General features: G+C 38.4%; 1 protein-coding gene across 2 annotated transcripts in view; it reads right to left on the reverse strand.

Moving 5' to 3' along the window:
• The window catches only part of KMT5C (lysine methyltransferase 5C), a 119141-nt gene extending 95077 nt beyond the window's left edge, over positions 1-24064 (reverse strand). The window contains exons 1-4 of one of the 2 annotated variants that reach the window (XM_053690699.1): positions 23926-24064; positions 12461-12594; positions 10577-10742; positions 1621-1730 (exon numbers count right to left, since the gene is read on the reverse strand). In XM_053690699.1, the coding sequence (XP_053546674.1) occupies positions 1621-1730; positions 10577-10742; positions 12461-12570 (386 nt within the window). In that variant the 5' untranslated portion in view covers positions 12571-12594; positions 23926-24064. Of the gene's footprint in view, positions 1-1620; positions 1731-10576; positions 10743-12460; positions 12595-23734; positions 23776-23925 lie in introns of those variants that run through there. The other variant, XM_053690698.1, reaches the window with a different exon arrangement.
• Positions 24065-26210: the final 2146 nt, after the last annotated feature.

The following is a 26210-nucleotide window of genomic DNA, read 5'->3' on the forward strand; positions in this document are numbered from 1 at the left end:
GGATAAATTCACCTACTAATAAAGTGCGGTCCAGAGTTCTGAACCAAGAAAAAAGCTTAGATGCCTTCTTTTTCAAATAAAGATAGCAAGAGAACAAAGAAAATTTGATAATAGGAGTAAATTAGAAAGCTGCTTAAAATTGCATGCTCTATCTGAATCATGAAAGAAAAAATTTGGGTTCAGTGTCCCTTTAACTCACTGCACAACTATATTACAACACACACCTTTTATTACAAACATAATGCAACAATAAAATGTACTAATTAGAGCATTATCATTGCACAAATACTTACTGGTAACTATCTCTTGGGCAGGACAAGGCTAAAGGGCCAATCGGGATCGGTTTACACAATGTCCTGTCCAGGACCAGCTCAAGAATGCTCCTGGCGTATGAGGTTTTTTACTTCTTTATGGGGTTTAAAAGACAAGCATTTGTACAATAATGCTCTAATGAATTATAATCATTACAAAACAGCTTAGCTATCAACGCGAATGAACAAAAGTGACCTTATCCAACCAGTGTTAATTTCGTCGACTAAAACTAGACTAAAATGACTATAAAACTAAAGAAATTCTAATGACTAAAATACGACTAAAACTAAAATGGCATTTTAGTCAAAAGACTATGACTAAAACTAAAACAAAATTACATTTTAGTCAAAAGACTATGACTAAAACTAAATCAAAATTTGCTGACAAAAACATTTTATGCAAGGTGTTATAATCAATCCATATCCAATTTCTGCTCTTTTGTAAAATTTACGAAACTTAATTTTATTAAATTTTAAGAAAAATAAAGACATGTTATATACCACAACAGTTAAATCTGTTAAATCTGTATTGCATGTTCAAACCTTAATACCATAAATAAAAACAGGTTAATAAACCTTTACTCCAGGAGTATATAATGAGTTTGGAAGTTCTAGAGCAGTGCTAATATCGTTGCCGAAAATTTTTCGAATCTGTGAACAATCAATTGATTCTTCCTATAGAAATAAGTATAACCTATGAATATGGGTTTAAGTTATGCTGTGCCTGTGCTAGCTGCAGAAACGTTTTGTTGTGTTGAGTTACTTGATACTTGTTTTAATTATTAACAGAGAAATGTTAGTTTTAATATTGTTTAAATAATGCATTACACTTTAACTACACCCCTTAGATTTTAGTCAACTAAAATCTACTGGAGATTTAGTCGACTAAAATCTACTGGAGATTCAGTCGACTAAAACTAGACTAAAACTAAAACAATTCAGATGACTAAAATACGACAAACTAAAATGGCATTTTAGTCAAAAGACTAAAACTAAGACTAAATTGAAACTTGCCGTCAAAATTAACACTGTATCCAACCAGATTTTAAAGCCTCTCTACATCATTTCCAATCATGAAATATTATTAATAATGGTAATGGGAAACAAAAAAAGCACAGGCGTGGTCAAACTTATATACCTCAATTTATACGCACATTGAAAAAAAAAGGACAAATTTAAAAAGTTCCTTCACATTATACAACAAGTCTCAAATTTCAAGGTGAAAAAATTCAAATAAACATATTTCAAAACATGCACATGTAATGTTTATCTACATTTGATAAGACACAAGTTTATGTATTCTACATACCAGGTCCTTGTTGACACAACTTTAGCTCCATTTTTTTCCAGGGAGTACCGACTGCAAGAAAGAATCATGAACCCACTTTCTGGCAGAAATGCCCGCAAATACCGAAATATCTGCAAAATAAATATAAAAAGTCAGAAAAAAAAAAAACACATATACGTATGGTATATATAAGCAACACATCACTATATTGCAAAAAGATTTGCATACATAACAATTTATACTTAACTGAATAATTCATTTTGGTCATGGTGGTGAGATTCCAAGAGCCATTATTCTAGGGAATTCCACTCCTGGCCACTAGGAGAAGGCAAAGATTGCCAAAACTCAAAGAGTACTATACCCCTCTGGTATGTTAGTCTGACAAATAGTCAAGCAAGGAGAAGTAGAAAGGTAGGAAAAGAAAAAGCTTGGATAATGAGAAGCAAACTAGCACAGCTGCCAGAAAAATCTAAATGATATAAAATTGAAAAATGGAGCAGTAGACTCGCACAACCATGAAAGAAATTAATCGGGTAAGCAAAAAACATAATTTATGCTTACCTGATAAATTTCTTTCTTTCCGGATATGGTGAGTCCACGGAATCATCAGTTACTAGTGGGAATATCATTCCTGGCCAGCAGGTATCAAATGTATAGAACTTTGAAAAAGTATGCAAAGAGGAACAACTTGCAGCCTTGCAAATCTGTTCCACAGAAGCTTGATTTTTAAATGCCCAGGAAGAAGAAAAAGCCCTCGTGGAATGAGCAATGATTCTCTCAGGAGGTTGCTGTCCAGCAGGCTCATAGGCCAAACGAATAATACTCCTTAGCCAAAGAGATCTAGGTTGTGCAACAAACGCTCCTTAGGAGGAGGAGGAGGATTAGGCCACAAAGAAGGAACCACGATCTCCCGATTAATATTCTTGTTTGAAACAACCTTAGGTAGGAAACCTAATTTAATACGTAGAACCACCTTATCAGAAAGAGAGTAGCCTCTGGATTCACACAAATACAGATATCTATGCCATATCTTATAGTAAATCTTTCTTGTCACAGGCTTACAAGCCTGAATTATCGTCTCAATGACCGACTCTGAAAACCCATGCTTAGATAAAATCAAGCGTTCAATCTCCAGTCAGCTTCAGAGAAACGAGATTTGAATGAAGAAAAAGGACCCTGAAGTAGAAGGTCCTTCCTCGAGGGAGTCTCCACGGAGGTAGAGAGACCACTTTTCCACTAGATCTGCATACCAGATCCTGCGAGGTCATGCCAGTGCTATGAGAATCACTGATGCCCTCACCTGCTTGATACGAGCAATGACTCTTGGCAGGAGAGCGAACAGAGGAAATATGTATGCTTGACTGAAATTCCAAAGGACTGCCAGAGCATCTATCAAGAAAGCCTGTGGATCCCTTGACCTTGAGCCGTACCTCAGAAGCTTGGCATTCTGCCAAGAAGCCATGAGATCCAGTTCTGGCTGCCCCCAATTGAGGATTAAACTGGAAAATACTTCCGGATGGAGTTCCCACTCCCCCGGATGAAAGGTCTGTCGGCTCAGAAAATCCACCTCCCAATTGTCCACTCCTGGGAAGTGGATCGCAGAAAGTCAACAGTTGTGAGACTCCGCCCACTGGATTATCCGGGCCATCTTTGTCATGACCAGGAAACTCAGAGTTCCCCCCTGGTGGTTGATGTACGCCATTGATGTTATGTTGTCCGACTGTAACCTGATAAACCGGGCTAAGGCTAACTGAGGCCAGGCCAGTAGAGCATTAAAAATCGCTCTCAGATCTAGAATGTTTATAGGGAAAACTGACTCCTCCCGAGTCCAAAGACACTGAGTCTTCAATGACCCCCACATTGCTCCCCAACCTAGTAGGCTGGCATCCGTGGTCTCGATCACCCAGGAAGGTCTGTGAAAGCAAGTTCCCTGGGAGAGGTGTTCCTGAGACAACCACCACAGAAGAGAGTCCCTTGTTGCCTGATCCAGAACTATTTGTGGAGACAGTTTCGCATAGTCCCCGTTCCGTTGCCTTAACATGGAAAATTGCAGAGGTCTGATATGGAACCGAGCAAACAGAATGTCGTCCATGGAAGCTACCATCAGACCAATTACCTCCATAAATAGAGCCACTGGCGGCCGAGGAGAGGACTGACAAGAGCCAAAGATTTGTTTTCTGACCTCTCTGTCAGAAATATCTTCATTAGTAGGGAGTCTATTGTGGTCCCTAAAAACACTACTCTTGTGGCTAGAATCAGAGAACTCATTCCCAAATTCACCTTCCAACTGTGGGAACGAAGAAGAGACAACAAGATCTCCGTATGAGAGAGTTTGCTTGTTGAAAAGACAGCGCCTGAACCAGAATGTCGTCCAGATATGGTGCCACTGTAATGCCCACCAGACCAGATTACCGCCAACAGAGCCCCCAGGACTTTTAAGAAAATTCTGGGAGCTGTGGCAAGGCCAAATGGAAAAGCCACAAAGTGCTTATCTAGAAAAGCAAATCTCAGAAACTTGTGATGATCCCTGTGGATGGGAACATGAAGGTACGCATCCTTTAGGTCTATGGTTGTCATGAACTGACCCTCTTGAACCAAGGGAAGAATGGAACGGTACACTGAGGAACTTGTTTAAACACTTTAGGTCTAAAATAGGTCTGAAAGTCCCCTCTTTCTTGGGAACCACAAACTGATTTGAATAAAATCCCAGACCCTGTTCCTGCAGAGGAACTGGAACTATAACTGCCAGGGCAAAAAGATCCTTGATACAATTTAAGAACGCCTCTCTCTTTAGCTGGTCTACAGATAATCTTGAGAAAAGAAACCTGCCTCTGGGAGGAAAAGTCTTGAATTCTATCTTGTACCCCTGCAATACAATTTCCACAGCCCACAGGTCTGGGACATCTTGTCTGTTTCCCATTGTTCCAAGACTGACCAGACTTCAAGGAAGACTTGGATAGTTCCTGCTTGGAAGAGGAAGTGGAGGGTCTACCTCTAAAGTTACGAAAATTACTCCGATGCCCTTTCTGCTTATTATTCTTATCCTAAGGAAGAAAAGATCCCTTCCTCCTGTGATATCTGAAATAATTTCAGCCAAACCAGGCCCAAACAAGGTCTTACCCTTGTAGGGAATAGCTAATAACTTTAGAAGAAACATCGACAGACCAGGATTTTAACCAAAAGGGCTCTGCAACTGCAAAACCAGACATTTTTGCTCCCAGTTTAATGGCCTGTAAGGAAGCATCCGTAATAAAGGAATTGGCTAACTTAAGAGCCTTAATGTCCTGGATCTCCTCAAGAGGAGTATCTGTCTGAATAGAATCAGACAAGGCATCAAACCAGTAAGCCGCAGCGCTGGTAATAGTAGCAATACACACCGCAGGCTGCCATTGAAGACCTTTGTGAACATACATTTTCTTTAATAATGCCTCCAATTTCCTATCCATTGGATCCTTGAAAGAACAACTATCCTCTATGGGAATAGTGGTCCTCTTAGCCTAAGTGGAAACAGCTACTTCCACCTTAGGGACCGTTTGCTACGACTCCTTAATAGAGTCAGCTATAGGAAACATTGTCTTAAAAATAGGAGATGGAGAAAAAGGAATACCAGGTCTCTCCCACATGCAATAATCTTAGAAGCACGGTCTGGAACAGGAAATACCTCCACCGCAGAGGGAACATCAAAATACTTGTTCAGCTTACTAGACTTCTTAGGGTTAACAACAATAGTAGAATCGGAGTCATCCAAGGTAGCCAAAACCTCATTAAGTAACAAGCGGAGGTCTTCCAGCTTAAATATGAAGGACACAACTTCAGCATCAGTAGAAGGAATTATACTGCCTGAATCTGAGATTTCAGCCTCAGATGCACCCGAAGAATCATCATCCTCAGACTTCTGAGAGGAAATACTTTGATTAACCACTTAAAGAAACAGTAAGTAAGGTTTCTGATCCTGAAATTTCCTTTTGCGTTTTTCCCTGCAGCATTGGAAATGCAGACAGCGCCTCAGATACTGCAGAGGATACCTGGGCAGCAATATCTTGCAAAGTGACCCCAGACGGATCATGAGAGGAAACACAGGGCACTGTGCAGATGAATAGGATTGGAACGCTTGAGGAGACAGCTGCGGCACATCTGAAACAAGAGGCTCCTGAACAGCATCCGCCTTAGCTAATGATGGCTCAGGGTCAGAAAGTCTATTTTTATAAGCTAAAGTTCTTTCCATACATGAACAAAAAGGTACTGGGGGTTCCAGCTCAGCATCAAAACATAAGCTACAGGTAAGATCCTGCACAGCCTCTTGACCCATAATACAAAAAAAAAGAAGCAAATAAAAAAAAATCTAACTTTTTTTTTATCTTTAACAAAGGAGATAATACAGAAAAAATAAAAAAAAAAATTGTCTGCCTTGGTGTAATACCTGATGTTTGGTACGTTCGAATAAACATTTAAATTATTTTTTATGACCCGTTGTGCAGCCGCTTCTTTCCTGTGTTCACCGTTTGTCGGATCGGTTCCGGCTTGCACCTTGCCAGTACTGTGACTTCAAGATTGCTTGTCTCCTGTTTATGACAACATCGCTCAGCGTTTAGTTTAACTCCAGGACGCCGGCTGTTGCGGCTAGTGACACGCTGCTCATCTTATCAACCTCGGAAGAATGAAAGGCTGAGTGGACCTAACTGGGGATCGAACCTGCAACCCTTGGGTTGCTACAGAACTCAGCCACAGTGCCTTAACAAGCTGATCTATCTGTCCGGTTATATTTAGAAACAAGTATTCAAATCTCCAAGCAGACAGCTTCAGAGAACTAAAAGTGGATGAAATGTCGAAACAACATCTTTACTAGATCCGCCTACAGATCTTGTGAGGCCACGCAGGAGCAACTAGAAAACCAATACACTCTCCTACTCGATCAGAAGAAAGACTCATGGAAGGAGACAAGCCGAGGAAAAGGTTAAGTAAACCTGAAGTTCCAAATAACTGCCAGAGTATCTATCAGAAAGAAATTAACACCTCCGGATGTAGGTCCCACTCCCTGAGGTGGGAAGTCCGTCTACACAGAACTCTGCTTCCCAGACGTCCACTCCAGAAAAGGGAATGGCAATAGACAGGACTGTGAGCACCTGCCCCCAAAAAAATCTGAAACACTTCCTACATGACTAAGGAACTGAGAGAAATTGATGTAAGCCACAGAGGTTATATAGTCTCAAGTCTCTGCTCAGACTAGACCCCGCTAAACTGGGCTAAGACAACTGAAGCCAAATCATCAGAGCATTGTAAATCGTCCTCAACTCCCAAATGAAGAAAGGGAGACCCTACTTCTTACAGGACCAACGTCTCCGCGCCTTCAGCGAGTCCAAGACTCCTCTCAGCCCAGCCGACGGTCGTTCGCAATCACAAAATCCCACAAGTCTCTAAAGCATGTGCGCCGAGACCGAAAGTCCTGAAAAAAATGACCACGGGAAGAGACTCCTGTCGTCTGACTCTATTCCCAAAGACATCCGAATAATCCCCATTCCTCTGACTGAGCATGCCCAACTGCAAAGCTCTCAAATAACATAGAACGAGGAATGATGTCTATGGAAGCACCATCATACCATTTGCCTCCATACACTGAACTGCAGATGCCGAACAGTAGACTGAAAAGAGAAGGAATTTGTGTTTTCTGTCAGAAGGATTTACATCGATAGGGAAACAATTATAGTCCCTACACAGACTACCCTGAACCCGAGACAAGGGACTTCTTTCCAATTCCAAACGTTAATGAAGCTAGTCAAATGAGATTTACTAGAAGAAGGATGTTGCCTAAACCAATAGGTTGGCCACTGCAATCCTAGAATCCTTGAGAAAACTCAAGAAGCTATGGCAAAACAATTGTTGAACCACAAACTGAAAAAGTTTGGACAGAAAGTAAAACTCAAATCTCAGAAGAACCCTTTAATGGGAACCTGAGAGTACTCATCCGTTCGGTCTAAGGTCATAATAACCTGACCCCCTGCACCAAGGAAGAATGGAGCGAAAAGCCTCCATCTTGAAGAACAGTACTTTGAGAAACTGTTTAGATAATTAAGTTCTAAATTAGGACAAAAAGATCTCTCTGGAAACACGAACAGAATGGAATTATACAAACCCCTGTTCCAGAACTAAAACTGGACAATCATTCCTAGGGAGGAAGATCCTGAACACATTACAAGAACGCCTAACTTCTTATCTGACTGCAGATAATCTTGAGAAGTAAAACCTTGATGTAGATAATCTTGAGAAGGGGTTGAATTCCAAATTGAAAATCCTGGAGTACTATATAAAACAGCCCCTTAGGGTCTAGGACCTTTCGTATCCAGGCAAGACAAAACCTGAGATAGATCTAATAAAGACAAGGCATTGCTCTGAAAGAACAATTAATCTCCAGCCCTTAGAGGATGGTAACGATCCATTGACCTCTGGGTTCTGACCCCAGCAACCTTTCCCCAAAGTAGAAAAGTTCCCTTCTACATAAGACACCGTGCATTCAAGAAGTCAGCAATAGGAGAATCCCTAAAGGACTGGAGACAGGAGGAAAGGCATCCCTAACTACTACTACTCCTATCAAGAAAATCTTTATAGCACTTTCAAGGGTTGACAACAAAAGAAGCATCTGTGTTGTCCAAATATCCAAAAACCTCCTTTAATACACAAGGTAATCAAGCATACATCTGAAGGAGATCACTTCAGCATCAGATGAAGGAATTAAGACTGCCTAGATCTGAGATTTTACCCTCAGAAACTACCTGCGAGGAGTCCTCACCAGACTGAGGCGAGAGAGCGATCTCTGTAGTAGAATGTGGAACAGAACCTTACTTTCTGAAAAAGTTTAATGTCCTCTTGCATTTTCCCTATAAGAAAGGAAAATCAGACCAACAAAGCCGCAGATATAATGCAGTGGATACCTGAGCTGCAAATTCTGTAGGCAAATATACTCCTCCAGGAGATTGAGAGGAACCGCAGGGCACTGCATGTGACGCCATAAAGGCTTGGGATGTTTAAGGAGAAGCCGTGGCAATGCCTGAACAGCATCATCCTGGGAGACATGAGACTCAGATTGCAACAAACTAGGTGTACATTTCCTAGCTCTGGCTAATAAAAAGTATAGACCAATTAAATGGTCTAGAAATGTTGTATTTAGAAACAAGAGGCTCAAAGAAAAATACTTTTAGAACTTTTGTTTAGAAAAGCATTTACAACTTATTTTAGAGCCACAATCAAGGCTTGAAGTATTTGTTAATAACTAGAATGTAAACCAGAAATTTAGTTATGAAAACAGTGAGTGGCCAGGGACGCAGGGGAGAAGTCGCATGTTGCGCTGCCCCTACTGTGTGTCAGTGAAAAGGAAGAGCACACACACTCCAACACCCACCTATATTGCTCTAGATAAGGATGAGACCTAAGTGATCATCACATGCATACTTGCTCCTAAACATCTCTTTATTTGGAGCAGCACAGCAACATGGCATTTACCATGGCTTAACCCCTTGCATTGGTTAAACATAGCAAGAAAGAGAAAAAGAGGAAATTTTATTTTTCCACTGGAATTTCCCTTTAACCCCTTGAGCCATATGGACGTTGGTACTACTGTGCTGATACAGTACCTTCGTCCAGCACAAAGGCACCTGTTGTGGTCCCTGCCGTCAACTGATTGGGCTCCTGTCTATGTCACCTGTTAGTGCAGAGCGGTGGGAGGGAAGGAGGGAGCCAGGTGGGTGACCCAGCGGAGAAGGGAGGGATGGACAGGTTTACCTACAGTACAGAAAAATGTTAAGGGAAGGTGAAGGATAGGGCCCTGCGCTACAGAAAAATACACACATACATACATACATATATATATCAGTTTGATGTTACTGGCAGACTGGCTGGCAGTAATAAACACAGTGGTGGACAGTGGGAGAGGAAGAAGAGAGCTGTTAGGGAGGGATCAGGGGGCGGGAGGGCAATGTCTACACTACAGCAAAAAACAACTTTACAAGCTGATTAACCCCTTTCAAAAGTGCAGTGCGCAGCTCCAATTAGCGGCCTTCTAATTGCCAAAAAACCAATGGCAAAGTTATGTCTGAGGTTTCTGAGGACCCCAGAGGAGCTTATACAACTATTTTTTTTATATGTTAATATTTGGTGGCATGAAATATACCAAAATGGGCCTAGATCAATACCTTGGGTTGTCTACTTAAATGTATATAGTTTTCGTAGTTAAAAAAAGTCAAAAGTTGATTGCAAACATGCTAAAAACTCTCTGGGACTTTAGGCAAGTTTTTCTCTGAAATTCCCGGTAGTGAAGGGGTTAAGAACCTGCATTTCAAATAATGATCATTCTATACGCTCATCACTTATCTGCGCTAATTTTCCACTAAACAGGACAACACTTTCACACTACCCACACACTATGGAAACCTTATGTTAGGGCCCTGAACATTTTTTTGCAGTCAGACAATATAGGAGCACACCATACACTTTATACTTCTCATTACGGAGCAACTAAGCATTGACACAATTACTGTATAATGTGCCAGGAACCACTTACACCATCACCTACTGCTGCTCTCAATGAAAATTAGCAGAAAAATATAAAACTCACACAGCACTCTTCTTGTGTGTATTGCTAATCAACACAGTAAGGGAGAGGATTTTATAATATGCTTTCTCATTGGCTGAAACTATGTTATTCAATATTCCTGTCATTTTGCTTCTGTATGGGAAATACAATTATCTGCATGTGTGTACTTAGTGCAGAATTTATTTCTTAACGAACACTCCATTGCAGGGGGAGTCTAGTGGATAGTTGGGTGGACAAACTTAACTGTATTACAAGGTTAAAAAATTGTGTGACCTGATGAGAATAATAGGAGTATATATTCATACTATAAACAAAATAGTAAATATGTTACTGTGGACTTTTAAAACAAGTAAAATATTTATAATCACTTTTTTTTATTAAAATAACACTTACATGGGTCTTAAAGGTGCTTTCTTGCTGCTTTGTGCGGTTGCGTAAATATTGCTGAGCCCAGGTCCCCGTCATTAGTGTCTGATATGCAGCTTCTAGGTCTCTTTTCTTACGGAATGTTTGTAGTGCCTCTCGCAAGTGATGTTGCCTTCTTATAGATGGCAAAGAACTGCAACAAAACAAAAAAAAAGCAAAAAGGATAACCCCGTTTTAACCAAAGTAATTTGTATTTTGTGATAATTGGCCACAGAGTGAACAATGTAAGATGCTAAAGGCCTACATGGAAGGGAATGGAAGTGGGTTAAAAAAAAAAAAAAAAAAATATGGTTGTAAATGCTTCTCTGGGATCCCCTTTTTTCAGAAATAGCAGACATATATGGCTTTGGCATTGCTTTTTGGTAATTAGAAGGCCGCTAAATGCTGCTGCGCACCACACTTGTATTATGCCCAGCAGTGACAGGGTTAATTAGGTAGCATTTTAGCTTTAGTGTAGAGATCAGCCTCCTACCAGACACATCTTTAAACCCCTGACGTTGTACAGGGTACGTTACTGGTCTTTAAAGACCAGTTTGTGTGTGAAGTACTCTGTACGACATGTGTCGTTAAGGGGTTAAGTTCATGAGGTGCCCTGCTTTCAGAAGCAATTTTTTTACATTTAGAAAGTAAAATGAATCTTCCTTGCAGATACCCACTAAAGAGAGATAAGCATATACGTGCTTCAGCCCAGTGGTATGGACCAACTAAATTCCATTAGTAAACAAGGCAGTTGAAATGGACATAAAACCCAAAAATGTCCCTTCATGATTCAGATAGAACATACAATTTAAAAAAAAAAATTCCAATTTACTTCTATTGTCAATTTTTCGTCATTTTCTTGTCATCCTTTGTTGAAAAGCAGGGATGTAAGCTCAGGGGTGTGCACGTGTCTGCAGCACTATATGACATCAGTTTTGAATTTTTTTTTTATACATTAGCAAGAGCACTAGAGGGCAGCACTATTTCCTGCCATGTAGTGTTTCAGGCATGTGCACGCTACCTACCTAGGTATCTCTTCAACAAAAAACAACATGAGAACTAAGCAAATTTGATAATAGAAGTAAATTGGAAACTTTTTATAAATTGTATAATTAAAGAAAATGTTTGGGTTGTGTCCCTTTAAGTAAATGCTTTAGTTAACATAAGCAAAGAAAATTAATCTTCCACAGTAAAGTACTATAGGTATCAAATGTACCTTAAATTTACTTTATTATATATTCTGGCTCATTTAATATTTGAGTTTGGAAAACTTACTTTATTTAAAAAAAAAAAAAAAAAATGGTAGTTCTGTAGCATTTAAAAACCCAATATAAAAATAAAAATGTTATCCAGCTAAACAAATAAATAATAATATCAAAACTACCAGCAGGGATAACATGAAATATCTATTTGAGATGTAAGGAAAATAAATGTTTCCAGGACACTATGATATCCCTTTTAATACTGTGTACCATTTGCACCAAATTACTGATAGTCATTGCTCATTAAAAGCTCTCAATCTTTACAAAAGGATAGGTTTTTTGTTTGTTTTTTAAAAAAGGGACAAAGAGGGAAAAAAAAAAAAAGTGTAAAATGCTCTAATATGTGAAATAATAAAAATACTCTATCTTCCATATAACTGTGTTTTTAACCCAGTTGAGAAGTTAAATTTAAAGCGTCTTAAAATTACATGCTCTAAATTATGAAAGTTTCGTTTTTAAAACTATGTCTCTTTAAATATACACATTTGTACATACAAATTTTACTACAAAATGTAAGCATTTATTTCTTTCCTACTGCAATATTTCCTTGAGAAAAACTAAACCATTAAAACAATGCACACATCATCATAAAAAAAATAACAAAACTCACGTAATATTCATTTTGTGCGTCCTGAATCCTAGACATGGGTCAAGAACCAAGCTGGTTGCCAGGTCATCATTCTCACAAAGCTCTTTTGCAGTCACACGATTTGAACCCATAGTATTTTCAGATGTTAAATCATGCTGTTTTACATTCAAAAAACAGGGAGGAGAGAAAATTGTTATTCCAAGACTATCACATGTCAGATGTTTAACCATGATCAGGGCAGACATACCTGAAGTGTTGTGTATGTAACCAAGCATATTAAATCCATCCTTTAAAGAAAGAGGATATATTTCTACATACAAACCTCCTGATTGAAGATTTAAAAACACTAACAGATGCATCCAAAGAAAATCACAGATCATAATTAATGTAATCAGAGCTTTTCCCCAGAGAAAACACCAACCTATTTTTACTTTTATGGGTGTAAACATGGGTTTTCAACAGCTGCTGTGTAAAATTGTATCACTACAAGCACACACACAAAAAATAAATTGTATCAATATATTAAATAAAAAAAAGGGACAAAATGTAAAAAAAAAAAAAATTGTAAACTAATTCAATCGAGCATGTCATTTTTGCAACACTGGAAGTGGAACTCTAGGTTTTAATGTGCAGAAACCCTTTGCAGGAGTAAAATTCCTGCTTGTGAGCCATAAGCAAACAGCCATTGATTGGTGAGGTCATGTGCCTGTTCTCTGTGGCTCCCAAATGAGACTTTATGTATGCATTTAACCCCTTTACATGTGTTACAGAATTTCACACCACATAGTTGAAAAATATCATGGTCTAATGAATCAGAGCATATATTTTTTACGCTTACAAACCAGCAATGTTTGGTCTCATTGTGTATGCTCATTAGGGGACTATGCAGAGCTATAATGAAGCACTTGGCTATGAGTGCACACTACCACCTTTCCCAATCTTTAAAACACAGAGCACTGCCCAGTTAGATATATGCATCTTGATGAAACAGGGGATATCATGCATCTCATGCCTGTAGGTATCCTTCCTGTGCTTAGTAAAACACTGAAAGTGTCTGTGTTTAGGATTATACAGTTCATTAGAGAGTAATGCAGTGAAGGAAGAAAATAAGCGGCCTTACAACTATGTTCTTTAGCTGAAAATCCTTAACTATGCAACCACAATTATTACAAAGGAAACCTTAAAATATACTTTCTATGGTTAACCCTTTGACTGAGGAGCCATATGCACCGTGATGAGCGGTTTCTGAATTTTTAGATGCTGCTCCCATTTAAGCCCTACTGTAGGTACCCCCAGTCAAACTATACCATTACTTTATGTATATAACATGACATGTGCAAAATGTATGGGGGGGGGGAGGATGTAAATAATTGTGTGGCTGTTTTTTTTTTCTTCCCTAAACACTATCGTCAAAAGAAGAAGGGATTATCCTCAAATGATATCCTTTGCATATAATTATGTAAATTTGATGTGCATATAGGGGTTCCCATGAGTCTTTACTCAAACAAATGCACTATTATTCATGCCAGGTGATCACAATTACCCCAGTGGTGATTCAAACATATAGGGGCTTATGGGGGTCTCTAGGCCTTTTTTGATTGACTATTATAAGTGTGTGGGTGGGGGTTAATTTATTCTCAATTATCTTTGGTAATTGAGGGGGCCTACGATTAGCTCAGAAATAACCCACCCCGCAAACACGTGGTCGGCGTCTGCACAGAAGGCAGTGTGAGAATTTTAACCACGTAAACGCAGCGAAGGGGTTAATAAATCATTATCAGGCTGATCTTAGAACAGGAAAGCACGCCTCCTGACATCTGACAGTTTATTTCCAGGATGTTAGAGATCAAAAGCCTGGGAGATGTGGGTGGGACACAGGTCATAGCTCCCAACATGTGACTGACGTGGATGATGAGGTACAGTTGGAAGTTAAGGGAAAAGGTGTACTTAAAAACACCAAGCTTTAGATAATAAAGATGTGAAAAGGGTTGTTATGTTCCAGTATTATAAATAGACAATCTAATAAAATCTATAATAAAAAAAAAAATAAAAAAAAAAAAAAAGGACTTAAAGGGACATTAAACCCAAATGTTTTCTTTCATGATTCAGATAGAGCATACAATTTTAAACAACTTTCTAATTTACTTCTATTATCTAATTTGCTTCATTCTCTTGATATTCTTTCCTGAAAAGCATATCTAGATAGGCTCAGTAGCTGCTGATTGGTGGCTGCACATAAATACCTCGTGTGATTGGCTGACACATGTGCATTGCTATTTCTTCAACAAAGGATATTTAAAGAATGAAGCAAATTAAATAGAAATAAATTGGGAAGTTGTTTAAAATTGTATTCTCTATCTGAATCATGAAAGAACATTTTTGGTTTCATGTCCCTTTAAATGTCCAGTTTTCTGGGTTGACCCACAGCTATGTAGTACTGGCAAAGGGAGGCTAAATCACCTCTCCTCCTGATACGCATGAGGTTTAATTAGCTGCTGTATGACTATGCATTACTAGAAATAAATAAAATAAAGGATTGTTCTATTACTTTGTTCATGTGTGTTATGGACTCTGAATAAAAAGAAATAAGTGCCTTGTGTCTTACTCATTGTTTCCTGGTTGTTACTGGAAGCCATGAAGGTTAAAATCACTGCCCTATGTGCTACAGCACCCTAAGGGAATTAAAATCACTGTGCCATCTGTTACTGAAAACTGAGGAGCTAAAACTACTGCTTGGTTATGGAAAATAAAAAAATACTGGTATTTCATTTGTTCCAATAAATGTCTTTTTACACTAGTGCTGCTGCACCTTGGATTTTTTTATATATATTTTGGCTTTGGCGTGCACTTTTTACACTGGTGCTGAATCAATGGGTATTGTGTGTTTGTGAGGGACAGGGCATAGCACAAAAAGAGGTCACATGGGAGTATTTAAAAAAAGGGACAGTAAAGTAAAAATTAAACTTACATGATTTGGATAGAGCATACAATTTTAATTTTAAACATCTTTCCAATTTACTTCTGTTATCAAATTTGTTTGTTCTCTTGGTATCTTTTATTGAAGAGTAAAACTAAGTAAGGCGCATAAGAGCTCAGGAGTGTGCACGTGTCTTTAGTACCGTATGGCAGTAGTGGTTTGCAACATTATTTGTAGCTTTGTTATGCAATATTACAGTACTAAAGACACGTGCACACTCCTGAGCTCTTATGAGCCTTACCTAGTCTTACTCTTCAACAAAAGATACCAAGATAACAAAGCAAATTTGATAACAGAAGAAAATTGGAAAGCTATTTAAAACTGCATGCTCTATCTGAATCATGAAAATTAAATTTTGACTTTACTGTTCCTTTAAGTATTGTAATAATCATAACCTGAACTCAAACAAACAATCTAGGAGACTTCTGCTAACAAAAGAGAATGAGAAGCACATAACTACATAAAATAAATGAATGTTGCATAAAATAAAAGAATACTGAACACATCTCATTTCTAGTAGAACTGTGGTTGTCACTGGGGGTAAGAATTCAAGTTAACAGGCTCTGCATCCCATTACACACAGCTCATTATAAATAGCTCTGTGGATTACATGGACATTTTTACACCTGAGCCTACAAGACGTTCCTCCAGGTATTGATACACAGCAGAGATTTGAAACAGCTAATGCTCATGTTTAAAAGGAGGGATGCAAATGTTCATTCAAGTAAACACCTGAGTAATGACAGATATAATGTGTCTCACCACAATCTTTAAAAACGGTTTAAAGAATGCTTATAGTAAAAGAAATCAGTTTCAGCGGCATACACACATATGCTGTGTGTGACTAGAGAACCAGATACCATGTCTGCTCAGAGTAGACGTAAAAGGGACAGTCTACTTGAAAATGTTTATAGTTTAGAAAAAGATAGATACCCCTTTTATTACCCATTCCCCAGATTTGCATAACTAACACTGCTATGTTTGTTAATACACTTTTTACCTCTGATTAAAGAGACAATCAACACTAAAATTGTTTGTGTTTAAAAATATAGATAAATGCCCATCCCCCAGCTTTACACAACCAACATTGTTCTATAAATATACTTTATATCATTGAAACCTTTAACACAAGAGAACCTGCACGCCGTATTTAACAAGCAGCGGTCATTAGACTGCTGCTTTCCTAACCTTTCACCACCTTTAAGGTCGTCAGACCGGGGAGATTGACAGCTCCTGCCTGTGCGTGATTTGCTGTGCGCGGTCAGGATTGCACACCAGCACAAAATAGCGCTCGTGTACAATGCTGAATTCCGCCAGGTGAGTTCAGCCCACCAGAGGCGAGCTGCGGCGGACAGGGGCAAGTTTATGCACCCCTGTCTGCCGCAGCTTTTAAAAAAAATATATATATATCGACCTATAAATGTCTGCATGTTTCTTAACCACTAAAGACAACCTCTTATCACGATTTGTATTTGCTTTACACAACAGGGGAGTGCTAGTTCATGTGAGCCATATAGATAACATTGTGATCACGCCCATGGCAGACACTGCACCAATTGGCTAAAATGCAAGTCAATAGATAACTAAAAAGTCATGTGATCAGGGGCTGTTAGAAGATGCTTAGATACAAGGTAATCACAGAGGTAAAAAGTCTATTAATATAACCATGTTGGTTAGGCAAAACTGGGGAATGGGTAATAAAGGGATTATCTATCTTTTAAAACAATAAAACTTCTGGTGTAGACTGTCCCTTTAACTTGCATTTAAGCCTCTGCAGACTGCCCCCTTATATCAGTGCATTTTACAAACTTGCATTTCAGCCAGTGCTGACTCATGCATAACTCCACGGGAGCAAACACAATGTTATCTATACGGCACACATGAACCTGCACCGTCCATCAGTGAAAAGCCAATAAGAGAGGCGGCCCCTTAAGGGCTTTAGAAATCAGCCTATGAACCCAGCTAGGTTTAGCCTTCAACAAAGAAGATCAAGAGTACAAAGAAAATTTGATTATAAAAGTAATTTGGAAAGTTGGTTAAAATTACCTGTTCTATCTTAATCATAGAAGTTTAATTCTGACTTACCTGTGTTATAAAAACCACTGTGACTCATGTGTGCTCCACGGGGCTCTCACAGCATATGTGCTTAGGTTGCCGAACTAAAGTAATAACTATTAGTAGAAGCTTTTTTGCTAATGAAAATATATTGCAAAAATGCTTCTATTACAATTTAAATGCACCCAGGCACTTTTCAATTTTGACCTTTTCATCCTTTTAAAAAGGACAGTGAACACCTTATAATTACAAGACATTTACTATAGAATAACATATCAGCCACCCCTTTTAAAACAATTTAACATCCATTGTACTGCAATTGGTTTTCAATAGCATTAGTATAGAATACATTGTTTCGCAGGAATCGGTTAAATAAGAAGTTTTTCATACACATAACTAAACATTGTATGTAAAAATCTGAAGGAGTTTACAGTTCCTTTAAGCCCTGGCAAGGTAGTTCGGGAGAGTGGCAGCAGTCATAGCTGCTCCTCTCCCTGTTGAGGTGTGCACTGGGACTTGCTATTTTACTGGGCTCAGCTATCTGCTAGCCCATAAAGTGAGAGACAACCAACTTGGTTGTAAGGGGCAATCAAGTTGGTTATTTTCTGAATATCCAATGGGATTAAAACACTAATGCATATGGTTTCCAGTACCCTTCATAAATACTTTGACTAGTGTGTGATCAGGGAAATGCATGGAGAAATGTCATAAGACGCTATAGCCTGCAGCCCATCTCAGTTATATGCCTATATTAAAGGGATATGAAACCCAAGAATGTTCTTTTGTGTTTAAGAAAATCAATACAATTTTTTTTTTTTACAAATATTGTTTCCCAATTTGCTTCTATTATCAAATTTGCTTTGTTCCTATGATATTCTTTGTTGAAGAGATACCTAGGTAGGCCTCTGGAGCACTACATGACAGGAAATAGCGCTGCCATCTAGTACTCTTGCAAATGGATAAGATTCTTGCAAAACTGCTGCCATATACTGCTCCAGAAATGGGCCGGCCCCTAAGCATGCCCCTGCTTTTAAACAAAAGATACTAAGAGAACGAAGAAAAATTGGTAATAGAAGTAAAATAGAAAGCAATTTAAAATTGCATAATCTATCTGAATCATGAAACAACAAATGTGTGTATTATATCCCTTTAAACCCATGGCACTGAAGCATTTGCAATCCATGTGAACACAAAGTCCTGTGGTCCTATAAACAAAGGGCTCCACATATCTTATCACAAGGATAACAGTTAGCCCTGTGTCTGAGATGGAGGGTACGCACATGTAAACACCACTAAAGCTAATGGCGCCTCTGCACAAACTGGGGCTCTGAATTCCCCAGTTAGATTAAAAACAGCAAAATGCCAAATAATAGCTTCAAACTCCAAATGAAATCAACTTCAAAGTATAACAAAATGCATTAAAAATGGACAGTCTACTCTACGCCAACTAAAATGATAATTGTTTAAAAAGATAGATAATGCCTTTACTACCCATTCACCAACTTTGCACAACCAACATTGTTATATTAAAGGGACACTGAACCCAAATTTTTTCTTTCGTGATTCAGATAGAGCATGCAATTTTAAGCAACTTTCTATTTTACTCCTATTATCAATTTTTCTTTGTTCTCTTGCTATCTTTATTTGAAAAAGAAGGCATCTAATCTTTTTTTTGGTTTAGAACTCTGGACAGCACATTTTTATTGGTGGATAAATTTATCAACCAATCAGCAAGGACAACCCAGGTTGTTCACCAAAAATGGGCCGGCATCTAAACTTACATTCTTGTATTTCAAATAAAGATACCAAGAGAATAAAGAAAATTTGATAATAGGAGTAAATTAGAAAGTGGTTTAAAATGTCATGCTCTATCTGAATCACAAAAGAAAAAATGTGGGTTATGTCCCTTTAATATACTTTATAATATTTAAATGTCTGCTTGTTTCTAAGCCCCTGCAAGCCGCCTTTATCTCAGGGCATTTTTATGGCTTTTCACAAGACACTGCGCTCATTCATGCGTGCCATATAGATAACATTGTGCTCACTCTCATGGAGTTATTTGTGAGTCTGCACTTGTCTGAAATGCAAGTCTGTAAATAGAACAGAACTAAGGAGGTGGTCTGAGAAGGCTTAAATACAAGGTAAATCACAGAGGTAAAAAGTATATTCATATAACCGTTTTGGGTGTGCAAAACTGGGGAATGGGTAATAAAGGGAGTATCCATCTTTTTAAATAGAAATTCTGGAGTAAACCGTTCCTTAAAATAAAAAAAAAAGTCCAACCCTTTCATCAGACTTGGAGAGTTATGGCTAGTTCATCAGGCTGAAGCTGAATTGGTTCTGTTAGAAGTGATATTGGTGGGAAATAAGGGCATGTAGAGGCAGGTTTTAGTGATCTGGATGATTTTTTGTTTTTCTGCCTAAAGCAGACTGCTGTCCAGAGGTCATCTGAAAGGGAATGAGGAAGAGGCAAAATGAAAAAACTGTGTGGCTCTAGGGAAGAGCCTGAAAGAAATGCTAAGCCCAAGTCCCCAAAATAGCAGTGAAACCCAGTTCAGACATTTCCCTGGAAACCCAGTTGACTTTACCTGTGCTGCCACTTAGTGGTTGGCGTAGGGTGGTGCTTTTCACATTTGGTATTGACCCATAAAAAGTATTTATACAATTTGTAGGAGGCAATAAGTAAATTACCAAGTTGCTAATGCTTTATATTAAACGTGTACATTAAAAACATAAGCAAATAAAATGCATTTTTGATGTTAAAGGGACAGTCAAGTCTAAAAAAAAACCCTCATGATTCAAATAGGGCATGTAATTTCAAACAACTTTCCAATTTACTTTTATCCCCAATTTTGCTTTGTTCTCTTGGTATTCTTAGTTGAAAGCTAAACCTAGGAGGTACATATGCTAATTTCTTAGACCTTGAAGGCCGCCTCTAATCTAAATGCATTTTGATAGTTTGTCACCACTAGAGGGCATTAGTTCATGTGTTTCATATAGATAACATTGAGCTCATGCACGTGAATTTACCATGGAGTCAGCACTGATTGGCTAAAATGCAAGTCTGTCAAAAAAACTGAAATAAGGGGGCAGTCTGCTGAAGCTTAGATACAAGGTAATTACAGAGGTAAAACATGTATAATTATAACTGTGTTGGTTAAAGGGACACTCAAGTCAAAATTAAACTTCATGATTCAGATACAGCATGCAATTTTAAACAACTTTCCAATTTACTTCCATTAACAAAATGTGCACAGTCTTTTTATATTTACACTGAGTCACCAACTCCTACTGAGCATGTGCAAGAATTCACAGCATATACGTATATGCATTTATGATTGGCTAATGGCTGTCACATGATACAGGGGGAGTGGAAATTCATAAATTTGCAATTTATTTAACAAAAATCTACTACTCATTTGAAGTTCACACTAAGTGCTATTGCATTGTCTTCTTATCATGCATTTGTTGATTATACAAATCTACAGTGTTGACTGGTCCTTTAAGTAAAACTGGGGATTGGTAATTATGGGATTATCTTTTAAAACAACAAAAATTATGGTGTTGACTGTCCCTTTAAGACATATAGAAATGATATATGCAATCAAAATGAATCAATAAATAGCAAGAGATCTGCATACAAATATATATATATTGTATTTGCATTCAAACCTGCCCCTATGTACATTGTTTTGCAATCCAGTGACATACCCCTTGGAAAGGTGGGTTTGATGTTGAGCTAAAAGGGATATGAAACCTACCAATCAGCAGGCACTACCCAGGGTGCTGAACGAAAAATGGTATGACTCCTAAGCTTACATTCATGCCTTTTCAAATAAAGATACAAAGAAAATTTGATAATAGGAGTAAATTAGAAAGTTGTTTAAAGGGACACTGAACCCAATTTTTTTCCTTGGCGATTCATAGAGCATGAAATTTTAAGCAAATTTCTAATTTATTCCTATTAACAATTTTTCATCGTTCTCTTGCTATCTTTATTTGAAAAAGAAGGCATCTAAGCTAAGGAGCCAGCCAATTGTTGGTTTAGGACCTTGGATAGCACTTGTTTATTGCTGCTGTCTAATCAGTAAGGACAACCCAGGTTGTTCACAAAAATGGGCCGGCATCTAAACTTACATTCTTGCTTCTCAAATAAAGACAATTTGATAGTAAGAGTAAATTAGAAATTTGCTTAAAATTGCATGCTCTATCTGAATCACAAAATAAAAATGTTGGGTTCAGTGTCCCTTTAAAATGGCATGCTCTATCGTAAAAATAAAAATGTGGGTTTCATATCCCTTTAAGGTTGTATGATTTAGCAACAAATGGATGTGCAAAAGCATAAAGATACAACAGATTAATCCTGATGACAAAAGAAGCACTGACTAATTTGGGTTAACAGGTGCAACGCCTTGTGTCATGTTACAAAACATTACATACAAATGACTGGCACTAAAACTAGCTTGCAAGCAAGTCTGCTGAAAAGCATAAGTATAGTAGCCATCAACTGTTTTCCATTGAATAAATATCTAAACAAACAACACGGGGCATAAAGGTTGTGCTTTATTTGCTGATGTCAGAATTAAAGGGACATTCCAGACAAAATTGAATTCCACATGGATGCATTTCACTTTTGAATAGAAGAATTTTTGCAATATATATGAATTCGTAAAAATGCTTCTAGCAAAAGCTATAGCGGTTTCAAAAGGATATTTAAATATGCACTGTGCACCAGCATTTTTAACACAGCACTTGCTCAGAGGCTAAAAGGTGCTTGTATCATCTGGTAATGATTTATTTTGTTATTTCGGACAAGATACAAGCCCCACTGGCACTTTGAGCAGCTGCAGCATGTAAAATGCTACTGCACTGAGAATATCAAGCTATGCTGCACATGCAGAGAAAAAATGTTAAAGGGACATGAAACTTAACATTTTTCATGATTAAAATAGAGCATGTGATTTTAAACAATTTTCCAGTTTACTTATTTTATCCAATTTGCTTCATTCTCTTGTTATCCTTTTTTGAAGGAGCAACTATGCACTACTGGGAGCGATCTAAAGATATCTGGTGAACCAATGAAAAGAGGCATTTTTGTGCAGCCTCCAATCAGCAGCTAGCTCCCAGTAATGCATTGCTGCTCCTAAGGCTACCTAGATATGCTTTTCTACTAAGGATACCAAAAGAACAAAGCAATTTAGATAATAGAAGACATTTGAACGTTGTTTAAAACCACATGCTCTGTCTGAATCATTAAAGAAAAATGATTTCCATATCCCTTTAACAGTAAAACAGTTATAACTTTTACTAGAAACATTTTTGCCAGTACATGTATATTGCAAATGTTTCTATTCTATTATGTAATTGATCTAGGTGCATTTAAATTGACTCGAATGTCCCTTTAAGTTGTTATTGCATAAAAGTAGCTCAGTTTAGTGTAAAGAAACATCAATACCACTGACTGTGCCGTAAACAATTTACATTTCACATTTTAAGAAAGAAAAATCCATGATATTATTGATACAAGTTAGATCTTTAAAGATTTTGTTTATATTTAAAAACTATAAAATAATCACCTTGCAATTAACCGTATCATTTAACATTAACCGTTAAACAAACTATGGAGCTTCGTATTTTAAAGGGATACTAAACCCAATTTTTTCTCTCACGATTCAGATAGAGCATGAGATTTTAAGCACCTTTCTAATTTACTCCTATTATCACTTTTTCTTTGTTCTCATGCTATCTTGATTTGAAAAAGCAGTACTGTAAGCTTTAGAAGAGCCGGACCATTTTTTGTTCAGCACCTGGGTAGCACTTGCTGATTTGTGGCTAAATGTAGCAAACCAATCAGCAAGCTCTACCAAGGTGCTGAACTAAAAATGGGCCGGCTCCTAATCTTTTATTACTGCTTTTTCAAATCAAGATAACATGAGAACAAAGAAAAATTGATAATAGGAGTAAATTAGAAAGTTGCTTAAAATTGCATGCTCTATCTGAATCATAAAAGAAAAAATGTGGGGTTAGTATCCCTTTAAATGAGTAAAAAATAAAGCATTTGCGTTATAAAAAGAGTAGGATGATATCCGCTTTACACGAGTATAAAGATCCCCCCAACCATTTCATAAATTAAATAACCCCCACAGCAGTCTGTGCTTGTATCAATAACACACAACCGCCACTTGTTTTAAATATATTGTATAAACTACATATAGTAACAGTTTCTATAGTAAGAGTGATAGAAACAGCAGCAAACGTGCTACCATCAGAACACGCGGTTCAATTTCACGTGTGGGGAACTCTCTGTGAGGCATATGCGACAGGAAACCCCAATTTCAAAACCAAGACAAGTTTCCGCTCCCAGACATCTTTGCGTCGCGGGCTTGGCCTGATATGACCCGTAAGGTCAGGTTTACACACAAAAAAATAGCGCGACATGCAGAGCGTTTCTTACCGGGTCGACACGTTAATTCTCCAAACGCCAGTCAGACTGTTTCCCTTTGCAGCCTCCGCTTTTACCTTTTCTATGTATTAACGCTCACCCGCCTAACTATATTATACTGCCATGGTAGCGGCTAGATTCCATCCCTCCAAAGGACCCTCTGACATCACGGCAGTCACGTGACTGCGGTGATCACATGGTACAGAGAGCTGAGGAAGTAGAAGGGCGGGAGACTCAATTTCAAATAGGGCTCTTCGTTCTGCTGCTGTGTGTGTGCTTGCTCAGGAGTTGTCTCGTTTGGGCTTATGCTGGACATGGCAGAAACACTAATGTGACAAAGGATTGAGAAGAACGTGTTTTCATGAAGTTGAGATCCTGATTAGAGGCTGATTTATAACAGCCAGCCAGAGATTTGTAGATTTTTTTTTTCCCAACTCTGAATACTGAGAACCTCATCTGTGCCTTGTATTTGTGTTAGAAACATTAAGAACTTGGTGTGGGGAAATATTACACATGGAGCCCAACATTTGTTTTTATTTATTTTGTAGGAGAGAAGCTGTTATCTGGTACTGCAGATGAGCAATGGGAAACTACTAAGATAATTAAAACTGAATTTGTTGTCTTGTATATGTTTGTGGGGGTATCAGTCATTACATAATTGGTGAAATTCAGCTAGAATTGTTAAGCTGTATATTTTAAACTTGCATTTAAAATGGAAATTAATTCATAAGTACAGGAAAACATTAATTAGCTTATATTGTAACTATATATCTTTACCTTCTTTATATACTGGTAATATTACTCAATACACTATGACACCAAGGGATTATGGAAGGGGGTTAATAGCTGTTCTGTGTATGACGGGGGGGGGTTACTGGTATGAATAGGCATTACTTCCTCATCCTTGTCCTCCACAAAATGACAGACTCACAGTGTACCTGTCTGTGTCTATGGGTCTGTCTCTCACTCTCTGTCACTTTTTTCATACTTTCACATTCTCTCTCTCTTTGTCACACTTACTCTGTCGTTTTCTGTCTCACTCATGCTGCCTCTCACCCTTCACTCTTGCTTTCTCTATCACACACTTTTTCTCTCTCTTACTGTCACTTAAGCTTTTTATCTAAGCTGTCTTTCTCTCTTGCTGTTACTCTCGCTGCTACTGTCTCTCTCGCTGTCTTTCTGTTACTCTCTTGCTGTCACACTATCTCTCTTATTTGTCTTACTGTCTGTCGCTGTCTCTTTCTGTTTCTCAGTGTCACATTCTATCACACTGTCACTTTCTTTCTCTTGCAGTCACGCTGTCTCTAGCTCCATCGTTGTCTCTTTCTCCCTATCCCACTTGCTCTTGTGCTGTTACACATTCTCACCCTCTCTGTCTTTCTTTCGCTGTCACTCATGGGCTTTTTCTCTTTTGCTGTCACTTTTCTCTCTCTCTCTCACTGTCACTATCTTTCGCTGATTTTATCGCTGTCTGTCACTAACCATTTATTTCTCTCACTTCGTCTCTCTTTCATACTCTCTCTCGCTGTCTTTCTCACTGTCGCACTTGCTGTCACACTTTCTCTCTCTGTCTTACTGTCACTTTCTCTGTCTCTTTTTGCTGTTTATCTCTCGCTGTTACACTCTGTCTCAATCTCTCTCTCGCCGTCTTACTGTCACTTGTAATCACTGTCCCCTTCTCTGACTTTTTTTTTCTATTTCACTCTCGCTGTCACATTCTTGCTGTCTCGCTCTCTTGCTCTCACATTCCTTATCTTTGTCACTCGCTCTCCCGCACTCTCATTGCTCTCACGTTCTATATCTCTTGGTGTCACATTCCCGATTCCTCACAGCCTGATCCCGGCTGGGCACTTAGTGTCAAGGCTGTGACAGACTGCAAGCGGAGCGACGCAAGGCGAAGCAGCTGCTTCGCATCGCTTCTGAAGTTAAGATATTTCATCTTTGAGCGCTCAGCTACGCGACCTGACGCAACAGAGTGCTCAGAGATGAAAAGGCAAGACACACTGAGCGCACACAGCTGCATGTACACGCTGCGCGTCGCTCTGCTTGTAGTGTGTCAAAGCCTTAAACCGTAGACACGCCTTGGGAAGCAATCCTGTTGCAGGGGGTGGTAGTTGTAGCTTCACTCTGTATGTACCAAACTGACCAGGCGAGCGGATTAAAAAGCTGGTTGTAACCGTTGAGCCAAATCTGCTTAAATATAAATCAGTTATGAGTTCTCACCACAAAGATGAAAATAACCAGCAGTCCAATGTGCCAGAGGTAAGCGTATAAAATATAAATTTTATTATCAAATG

This window comes from Bombina bombina, chromosome 8, assembly GCF_027579735.1.
Source record: "Bombina bombina isolate aBomBom1 chromosome 8, aBomBom1.pri, whole genome shotgun sequence".
Taxonomy (NCBI): domain Eukaryota; kingdom Metazoa; phylum Chordata; class Amphibia; order Anura; family Bombinatoridae; genus Bombina; species Bombina bombina.